This window comes from Silene latifolia, chromosome Y (genome assembly GCF_048544455.1).
Source record: "Silene latifolia isolate original U9 population chromosome Y, ASM4854445v1, whole genome shotgun sequence".
NCBI lineage: Eukaryota > Viridiplantae > Streptophyta > Magnoliopsida > Caryophyllales > Caryophyllaceae > Silene > Silene latifolia.
In genome coordinates, this window is record NC_133538.1 from 234371197 (window position 1) to 234382413 (window position 11217).

The 11217-nt window shown below is 37.7% G+C and overlaps 1 protein-coding gene across 1 annotated transcript; it reads left to right on the plus strand.

The window, feature by feature from the left end:
- Nucleotides 1-510: 510 nt before the first annotated feature.
- On the plus strand, nucleotides 511-5085 carry LOC141630263 (uncharacterized). The gene is made up of 6 exons (XM_074443108.1): nucleotides 511-1674; nucleotides 1788-2456; nucleotides 2540-2848; nucleotides 2974-3416; nucleotides 3588-4254; nucleotides 4369-5085. The coding sequence occupies exons 1-6, from the start codon at nucleotides 511-513 to the stop codon at nucleotides 5083-5085; spliced, it is 3969 nt and encodes a 1322-aa protein (XP_074299209.1).
- The last annotated feature ends 6132 nt before the right edge of the window (nucleotides 5086-11217 follow it).

Here is an 11217-nt window from a genome sequence, read left to right on the forward strand (position 1 = left end):
AATAATAATAATAATAATAATAATAATAATAATAATAATAATTTGAGGGTTGGTAAGAAGAGGTTTCTCTCTGCGAAAGAAAAGGCGATTTCCGAGGCGATTTCCGATGATCTTCTCTGGTTAATCTTTCCTTCTTTTTCTCCGACCATGGGCCGTCCAAAGAAGATTGCGATCACTGTTCTGCAACCGCAACGGGGTAGATCTTCCGTTTCTACTCCGATAGGTAATCAAAATTCTGTTAATGTTCTTATTAATAAGGCTTTAGATAAATCGGCTATGGTTTCTGGTAGTAAGACTGCTCGACGTTCTGTTGGGACTGGTTCTGTATCTCGTACTGCTGTGGTACAACCAGTTGCGACTCCATTTGTGGTACAACCAGTTGCGACTCCAGTTGTAGTTCCTGCAGTGGTTGTTCCATCTGTTCCTGTGTCTGCGAGTTTGGCGGTTCCTCAGGACAAAGGGGGCCCTGCAACTACGACGACCTCTTAGGAGCCTGTTGGGGCAAAAAAGATGACCTGGGCGGAAAAAGTAACAAAATCGGCTGTTGGAATGGAATTACATGGTTGCAAGGATTCTTCTGATGTTGTTATTGATGTGGAAGACATTAAAAGTCAATTGGCTTATTGGGAGTATACTTTAGTTGGGCAATTCATTGGGGGTAAACCCACTGTTACTCAGGTTCGTGAATTTGTTACTAAACACTGGACACAGGTTAGTAAGCCAGAGGTGCTCTACTTCAAGAAGGGATGGTTCTATTTTAGATTTGATAAGCAGGAGGATATGCAAACAATTCTTCGTGGAAATGCGTGGAGTCTAGGAGGGCATTCACTCATACTTAAGAAATGGACCCCTCATTTCCCAAGAGAATTAGACAATATTTCTAAGGTTCCAGTATGGATTTTGCTACCTGATTTGGATCCCCAATTGTGGTCTGATACAGCTCTTAGCAAGATTGCTAGCAAGATTGGCACGCCTTTGTATGCTGATCCAGTTAATACTAATAAGGAACGACTCACTTTTGCTAGAATCATGGTTGAGGTGGAATTAGCTCAACCTCTTCCTGATTTTGTTGGAATTCAGACTCCTTTTATGGGTCAATTTACGCAGCAGATCATATATGAATGGCTTCCATATTACTGTACACACTGCAAGAAATTGGGACATGAGCAAAAGGTGTGCAAACTGTTGAAGAAGAAAGAAATTGGTAAGGAGCCACCAGCAACTACTGTTGTCCCTAAGGTTCCTGTGCCTGTTTCTGCCAGTGGACAAGCTATTGTGACACCCACTGTTATTGATGTTGGAGTTGTGGAGGACTTGACCCTGAGTGGGGAGACTGCTGATCCTGGTATAGGTGGGGGTTGTCAGCCTGTATCTGGGGTTAGTAGTCCTTCCATTCTGGTGGCTAGGGATAGGTCTTCCTTGGATCATCATGAGTCTGGTGTTGACCACTCTCATGCTCTGCCCAACAGCTCTGGGACCCCTTGTCACGAATTGGTCCCTAGTGATCAGGGGGAGCTGGAGCAGCAGTCTCAGCATCCAATCCCTGAGTCTCCAAACCAGTTTGGTCTATTGTATTGTGTGCCTAGTGATGTACCTACTAGTAATAACCAAAAACTGGCTATTGTGGTTCCCAAAAATTCTACCTCCTCTGATCTTTCATGGGGGGAGCAAGAGGTTAGTGAAGCTGAGGATCCACCTCCACTTCATTCCCCATGAGGATTGGAGCTTGGAACATAAGGGGCATGAATAAGCTACTAAAGCAATCAGAGGTTCTTTCTTTATTTCAGCATAATAAATTGGATATTCTTGGGATTTTGGAGACTAGGGTTAGACCTGCTAAGGCCTCTCCCATTAGGAGGAAGCAGTTTAAGTATTTCTTTGTTATTGATAATTACTCTTCTCATAATAATGGGCGTGTTTGGGTCCTCTGGAGAGATTCTGCTATTACTATAACTATTCTGGATAGTAGTAGTCAATGGATTCATCTTCTAATTTCTCGGGGTAAGGTGACTATGGAGGTTACTTTGGTGTATGGTTTCAATCACCCTGCTGGGAGGATCCCCCTGTGGGATTTCTTAGCAGAAAGGGCTAATTGTGCTATGCCATGGTTGGATCTTGGGGACTGGAATTGTGTTCGAAACATTGATGAAAGAATCAGTTCTGATCCTCCCAATATTGGTGTTATGGATGATTTCAATGCTGCTATTGCTAATGCTGGCTTGGTTGATCTTAATACTTCTGGGTGTTTCTACACCTGGACTAATAAGCAGGAGCTTGGGGATAGGAAATGGGTTAAACTTGATAGAGTTTTAGCTAATTCTGAGTGGTTACACAATTACCCTGATGGATATGCTGAAGCCCTTCCTTCAGGTTTATCTGACCATTCTCCCTTGATTATTTCTCTTTTTACTAAACTTCAGCATAGGCCTTCTCCTTTCAAATACTTAATTGCTGGGGTCAGGATCCGTTGTTTTTACCCATGGTTCAGAAGGAATGGCAATCTGGGATATCTGGGTGTAAAATGTATGTTTTGGTTCAGCATCTTAGAAAGCTCAAGACTGCTCTAAAGAGTCTTCATAAGGAGTCTTACTCTGGTATACATGACAAAGTCAGAAGCCTGCAGCAGAGATTGGAGCTGTGTCAGGTTCAACTTCAACATGATCCAGTAAACCCTATTCTCCTAGCTGAGGAAGAGGTTGCTAGTAAAGAATACTGCAAATTTCGAAATGTTGAGCTCAGTATTGCTTATCAGAGGGCAAAGGAATTTGATATTAAGATGGGGGATGCCAGCACTAGCTACTTTTATTCTAAGATTGCTGGTAGAAGAAATTCTTCACTGATTGCCAAAGTGAGGGACTTACAGGGTAATGAGTGTACTGAGACAAAAGACATTGAGGCTGCCTTCCTTAATTATTACACTAACCTTATGGGGCTGAAGATCAGGTTAAAGTGTTTGATGATCAAATTATGCAGGGGGGCTATTGTTTAACTGCTGAGGATGGAGCTGCCTTAACAGCTCCTATTTCACCTTTGGAGATCAAAACTGCACTTTTCTCCATTGATAGCAATAAGAGTCCGAACCCTGATGGTTATTCTTCTGGGTTTTTCAAGGCTGCTTGGAATGAGATCAGTGCTAGTTTTATTTCTGCTATACTTGATTTTTTTCAGATTGGCAAGCTCCTCAAAGAGGTTAATTCTACTCTGATCACCCTTATCCCTAAGGGTAACTCCCCTGCTACTGTGATGGACTATCGACCAATCTCTTGCTATTCTATCATTTATAAAACTATTAGTAAAATTTTGACTAGCAGGCTGAAGAAGGTTATGCCCCTCATAGTTGGCAAGGAGCAATCTGCTTTTGTTGAGGAGAGGTCTATTTTTGATAACACTCTTTTGGCAAATGAATTGGTTAGAGGGTATGGCAGGAAGTACAAGACCCCCAGATGTATGATTAAAGTGGATATCAGGAAGGCTTTTGACACTGCCAACTAGAGTTTTCTTAAATCTGTCCTTCCTTTGTTTGGCATTCCCTCTTAGTTTTGCCACTGGATTCTCACTCTGATTACTAGTCCTAGGTATTCTCTCAGGATTAATGGAGCATCTGTTGGTTATTTTGAGGGGAAAAGGGGGCTTAGACAGGGAGATCCCCTTTCCCCTTTGCTTTTTGTGTTGTGTATGAAGATTTTATCCAGAATTTTAAGAAGGATAACCCAATTCAACCACTTCAGTTATCATCCAAAGTGTGTTAGGATTGACCTGACTCATCTTATATTTGCTGATGACCTTCTGGTATTTGCTAGAGGAGATTTGCCATCTGTCCTTGTTGTCCAGGAATGTTTAAAACTCTTCTCTGATTACTCTGGGCTTACTCCTAATCCCACTAAGAGAAATATCTATTTTGCTGGGGTTCAAGCTGAGGTAAAGGCTCTGATCCTGGCTAGTTCTGGTTACATGGAGGGTGCTTTCCCTTTCAAATATTTAGGTACCCCTCTTCATGTATGTAGATTGACCAGGGATATGTTCCAGCCGCTTCTTGCCAAAATTCGCAATAAGTTGGGGTATTGGGCTAGTCAACAGCTTACTTATGCAGGAAAGGTTCAGCTCCTTAATTCCATCATTTTTGGCATTGAATCATTCTGGTGTTCCTGTATATTGTTGCCCAAAGGGATCATCCATGATATTGAGAGAACTTGTAGACAGTTCCTATGGGGTGATGGTTCTCACAATCGTATGATATTCTTCAGCTGGCAGAAAGTGTGTAGAGCAAGATCTCAAGGGGGGTTTGATATCAGAGAAATTCTAAGCTGGAATAAAACGTTGCTACTCAAACTGTTTTGGAAGTTCCAATTCAACTATGATTCTCTATAGATGCAATGGTCTAAAGCTTACCTCTTTCAACACCAATCTGGATGGGACATTAACCATACTGCATCCCCCATATGGAATTATATCCTCACAATCAGAGATGATTTCATTGCTAAAGTTGGCTCCCTGGATGCTGCTCAGGCGCTTTTCCAAGAATGGCATGCTAGGGGTAAGCTCCCTTTGGCTAAGATTTATAACATTTTTCGTGGCATTAGTCCTACTCTTAAATGGATGCAGCCTCTGATGGATGGAGTAGTCACCCCTCGGCATGCTTTTATATCTACACTGGCTGCTCAAGGTGCTTTACCTACTACTGATAATATTTGCACTCGTGGCCTGGTATTGATTAGTCGTTGTGTTATTTGCTACAATGCTTTGGAGACCCATCAGCATCTCTTTTTTGGTTGTCCCTACTTCAACATAGTTATGCAAGGGCTCCTTCATTGGCAAGGGATCACAAGACGTATTCTTAGTCTTAAGCATGAGCTGTATAAGCTAGACCATTACCGCTGTAAAACATGGAGGAAGAGGTTGGCTTGTTGTGCTGTTGCTGCTGGGATTTATGGACTTTGGCATGAACGAAATAGGAGGATCTTTGTTGGCACTTCTCGCTCTGCTGAGCAGCTCCTTAGGTGGATTAAGTATTGTGTCTGTCTTAGGATGTATGCTTGGAATAAGGGCATTCTAACTTATGAACTGTCAAATGTCTTATTAGGATGAGGTTGTGTAGGTGTGTCTTAATTTTCCTAGAGGTTCTTCTCTTGTAAGATTTCTTGTTTCCCATTTTATGAATGCGAACACTGAACTCTTTCAAAAAATAATAATAATAATAATAATAATAATAATGTAGAGTGTGTGAGGTGAGTGGTATGAGTGTTGTCAACTTTTGATTGGTCAACGATTAAACTAGGTTCAAAAGTGAAATGTGACGGTCTTTTGCTAGACGGGAAAATGTCTAAGTCTATATTAACTTAAGACGGAAAACTATTATTACTATTTTCACTATTATTACTATTCGACTAAAATACGTATTTTTATATAAATTAAGATTTAAAATATTACTTTTATAAAAATCGTGTTTAAAATAAAATCAATAAAATTAAATAATTTTAAAATATAAAATAAAGTAATAGAATGGTTAAATAAATTACAAATGTCAAAATGAAAAATTCGCGGGTGTTACAATCGCCTCACCTTTTAAAAAGTTTCGTCCTCGAAACTTGAAAGTAGAAATGAAAGGTTATAAAAAATAAAACTGGGCCTTTTGAAATCCGCAACCAAAACATTAAAAGGTTACTCTTTCTGAGAATTAAAATTCTTTCAAAAGTTTCAAGAAGAATTTTCCGATAGGACCAGGTTCTCATCAAGGAACGGAAGTGCCTCGTTACGCATTCAAGAACATCAACATTCCAAATCAAAGATAAGGTCAAATACCAAATCATTTGCACAAATTTAAAATCAAAATACTTCCAAAAACATTTATGAAGAGTTTTCAAAAGTATAAGTCTCCTTCATGTAACGAAATTGCTCTTGTCGTGCACTCAAGAATGCTAACTTTTCAAGTCAAAGACAAGTTTTAAACAAAAATCATTCGCCGATAAGCGTAGGGCAAGTTATTAGCCGCCTTTAATAACGAGTCATAACATCCAATCAACGTTAAAACCAAATGAAAATGATAATCCACTCAAATTTTCTTTTGCAAAAGCCAAAATAAAAATAAAAGTTTCATTTTTAAACTCTAAAGGAGTTAAGTTCTTGAAAATATAACTTCAAACTTTGATAATGAAATCATAAATAGATCAAAGTTAGTTAGAAATTGAGCAATATTAAAAGTAACTCGGGTTTAGCAATCAAAAATCATGATAAAGGAGTCTATACTCAAAGAACAAATAGGGAACTAAATCAAGTTTTCGTTTTCAAACCTTTAAAATAGGTAAAATTTTGTAAAGTAACATAAATTTTTAACAACAAACCAAAAGTGGTAGTTTTGAATTGTCTAGAAATTGTACCAATTGAAAAGTAACTTGGAAATCATAAATGCAAAGTACGCTAAGAGAATGCAAACTTAACCAACAAAAGAGCTATGATGAACTTCCAAAGGGTAAGAGTCGAAGTAAGGTCAACAAGGATGTCAAAGATAGAGTAGGTTACGATTATCAAACTTAAAGGAGGAGCACAACGAAGCGAGGAAGAGAGGTATGAACGGTAACGCTTATGGTCAAAGAAAAAGGGAGATTAGACAACAAGGAAACGCCAGATACTCAAATCTCAAATAACATCATCCTAAGCGGTTCCGAAAACATCCTAACAACAAAACTCATAACCACATCACTCCCAAGGATTTCCTCAAGACACTTGCTGATACGTGTCGTTAAGCGTATACAAATTAATAATTTATAATCCTATCTTAACCTCAAAAATAACAACGTAGTAAAGGATAAGTAGGGTCGATCCCACAGAGAGACTGGAAAAACTAATTAACTATATAGTACTATTTTTCACTAACTTACATATATACCATAAGTTACGTATTTACGGTTATTAACATTATGTACGATTAGGGGGGGTTTTCATTTGTGATTAAAACTAAACTAAGAGGAACGAATACTAATGCTAGGCGCGAAGTCAAATACCCTATTAAGCACATATTCTTATGGTAATTTTAGCTTGTCAACCGATTATTGTTTACGTCAAATCTCCATATCATTTATAGATTAACTGCGGAATTAAAGATAACAATAACTCCCTATCCTCTCTTAGATTACAACCGACCTGAACTAAGTCTAGACCGATTCTTAACTAACCGACCGATGTAAGTTTGTCGCACCCTACTAAAGACCGGGTTAGAAGCATTATCGAACCAAGAAGACGTCATTAATCCAATTAATCCCTTCAGTGTCGTCAATACCCGAACGATTAACTGACCAAATCTTACTCCTAGCTTAAACTAAACCCCAATTTGCAGAGATTTACCTAAACTAGTTGCTACTGGAATTAAGCGACTCGAACTAAGCCAGAATCACATAACTAGCATAGTTAACAATCTCAGGCTATAATAAGATAACAAATTATAAACTAAAATTGCAACCTTCAATTAAGAACGAGTAAAATTCCGGATACAAATAACTGAAAGATTAACAATAAACAACCAACGGTTTCCAATACTAAAATTAATCAACGAAAATAAACCATAAATTGAATACAAGAGAGGTAGAGAGAACTTAATTAGTGCCCGGAACTTGTAGTCGGATCATCGGATGTCGCACCTCAGAAACCGCCCCAAATTCGCCCTTACTCGATCGTGTGCTAAGACTCCGACCGAGAACGGTCTCCTACGGCTCTCACGACCCAATTAGGTCTCAAATCGTCACACAATTTCGCTCAATTTCTATAAAATATCTAGGTATTCTGCTTCTTCTCCTCCATTCTGACAAAGGAATCGGGTATTTATACTCAATCAAGGACGATTTCTTGGAGTATTCGGGATTGATTTTACAAGAAATAAGATAGATTTTGTGCGTGAAATCCGGGAAGAGATCGAATTTGAAACAGAGTTGGAGTTTCATCGTTGATCTTTGCTTAATTTCTGACCTTCGTGTAATTTCATCTGTTTCTTAGTTAACTCCCAAACTCACGCCCAATTTCTTAATTCACGGGCGGCCGACTCGGGATTAATTAATAATTATTACGTACGTGCCTGCTTGCGTGCTTCTTTATTTCCTATGCTTCATTCTTATTTTGCTCTTTGGTCCGTTTTACATACTTGAGTCATACTTTTAATTCATTAAGCTTGTCATTCGGCCCATTATCTTCCGTCTTATAATCTGCTATATCAAAACATACTAAATAAGCCCATTTACATTTAAAATAATAATAACATTAATTAAATCTCGAAACTAACGAATATATAATAATATAGATTAAATAATACGAAAGACGACACTAACAATATACGGATATGGGATAAAAACATATATAATTTTGGGCTCATCAAATTCCCCCACACTTAGCTTATTGTCGCCCTCGACAATGACGAAACATGAGCTATAAACAAATTATCAACCTCAAAGATTTTAGACGTAACTAAGACCGTTTATCGACGACAAACTAAAACATTTTTGAAAATCATTTTTAGTTAGATAAGTTAGTAAAGTCAATGGAAAACATTTTTGTATTTAGATAAGAAAGCAATGTATACAAAATTTTTCCCTCCACTTCAAACTATACAACCAACTAATTAGCCAACATAAATATTTTAAACCGCTTCTAAATTATAATGATAAATAAATGCATTAGCAATACACTCGCTCCAACTATCTTCGTGCGCAAGTGCTAGTGTATTGACTCATAGAGGAAGGGTTTCGGCAATTTAAGGTCCTAGGGAAAGGGGGTTTACTTTCTTGTACATAGTACGAGGATCGTTCTCCCGAGCATTCAAGTGTATCCGTCATACCTCAATTAACTTACCCACCAATCCACAACCACCATCACAATCCACGTTTTTTTTTCTCTTTTCATCTTTTTTTTTCATTTTTCACTTTTTTTTTTCTTTTGTTGTTCCTCTGTATTTTGACTTTTTCTTTTTCTGTTTTCCTTTTTTTTTTTCTTTTTTTTTTTCAATTCCACCCTTCGTACCCGTCTATCCAGTGTCCCTTGTAGCGAGCTTTCGACCAATGGATCCCGTCCATCCGGACAAGTCATTAGGCATTCTCCCAATACATTGATTGGGTTCCCCTAAGGGTCTAATCACTCGGGCACCGGATAGAATTGAGGTCAAGAACTTAAAGCGGGAGTCACCTATGAAAGTAAATTGGTTAATAAGACCGGCTTACGCTCCCACACTCTAGAGTCAACAAAAAGTGTAATAAAGATAGCCAAATTAAGTGCTTTATAATTCTAATTTAAAGGAGACTTAAAATATTTATGTCACTTAATTAATCAATCCAAGTTCAAAATGGAGGAAAAATTCATGTATACACAACTTCAAAACATTTTTATATTACTTCTAATATTATTAGTGAAATTATTTTAAGTTAGTATTTTGAAAAGTTGTTAGATTAGAGCTTGTCGTCGACAAACTAGTCTAGCTAGTCCAATAAGCACAAGGTCTTTTTTTTTACTTGTCAAATACCAATTTCTGTCCAAATTTTGACAGCACCTCCCCTAAAAATGGACATATCCAAAAAAAAATTAAAACCTGTAAATGCAACAAAAATTTATATGGCAATCCGCCAGACTCCAATTTCAGCACACAAAAACCACAAAACCCAGTTTTTAGGCCTTGCCTCTCCCCCGCACTTGAACTCGACATCGTCCTCGATGCGACATGGACATTGATATGAAAAATTTAGCATATAAAAGAAATAAGAGGGAAAGAACACTTAGCAGGTTCATATGAAGCATTCACAGCAAGATGCTCCAGGTTTTTGGTACTGTTCTGTCCTGGTCAGCCAAGTAAAGACGGCCTCCAAGTAGTAGAAATGATCGACTTCTACCCATGGCGTTTAGCAAGGCAGCAGTGCCTGCTTTATCACATCAGCAACTCGCAGTGTCCCAACAACAATATATGTATCCCAATCCCTGCAAAATAAAGCACTTGACCAAGACAAGTGAAACAGAAAACAAGCAAATTACCCAGAAATCCAACAGTAGTAATAATATCTCTTTTTGTATTTTTATATTTTTTAATTTTTTTGTTGCTACCGACACTATTAACATCCCCCTACAAAGGTAACGAAACTCGGGGAGGCACTTAAGCCGACTCGACGAAGTAACTTATAAAGCATATAAAATTAAACAAACATGAAAGCAATAAATAATTAAACTTGGGTTGCCTCCCAAGAAGCGCTTTGTTTAATGTCGTGGCTCGACATAGTTCTATATGAACTATTCCGCTCCTAAACAAATTCTACTCAAACATCTCTGTCTTCCAAAAACTCACACTTAAACCAACTCAGCTAATAATTAAATCTCACAAACTCAAAGAACAATCTGCTCACACTCGATCGTACTCCTTATTTTTCCATCATTTATACCCAGTAAGTACAGCTCCAAAAATTCAATTCACAAATATATGTGCACTCCTTATATTTCCTCAAATATCGCTTATCGATGTCTCAACTTCAAACACTCACTCCCCCACACTTATTATAAACCATACATCACTTTTGGGGATAAAAATAACAGAGGGAGAGATTCAGGTGATAGGCTTCAGAGAGATGAAAGGGTCAAGCAAACGTAAAATAAAATACAAGTAGTTAGCTAGACTACTAGTTCCCTAAAAAAAATCGTCACTCGACCGACTCTTTGTTCTTATACTCACTGCAAAAATTTGCACACTCTCAATCAGACTATCAATCTCCAGAATTTCTCCTGCAAGTATATCGAATTTCCTTTAGACTCTTTTGTCATATGTCAAACAATTCAATCAAGGTAAAATTAGTAGTCCTTACTCCTCCATACAATCCATCTTTGTCCACAAATAGTCATCAACAGTTTATGATAACTCAAACCGGTCAAACATTATCTCATAGCTTTTCAATTCAAAGAATACTCAACAAAGATTCCTTGTAAATTAAAGCTCCTAGCAAAGAACGATTATCTAACTAGGAAGTAAGGGAGATAACTTAAACTAGTACACTGAGGTTACACTTAAACATGTGCCATTATTCATAAAAGACCTCTAACTTATGCCATTAAACTAAAAGACTTCAAGCATTCAAATATATTACATTACACAGGACCTATAATGTGTACTAACTAACAAAGTGACATTGATGAATTTCACACTTATGATTTGCTCTAAAACGTTATACTACAAAATATCAGCTTAGCAAGACTACCAGTTTAGCA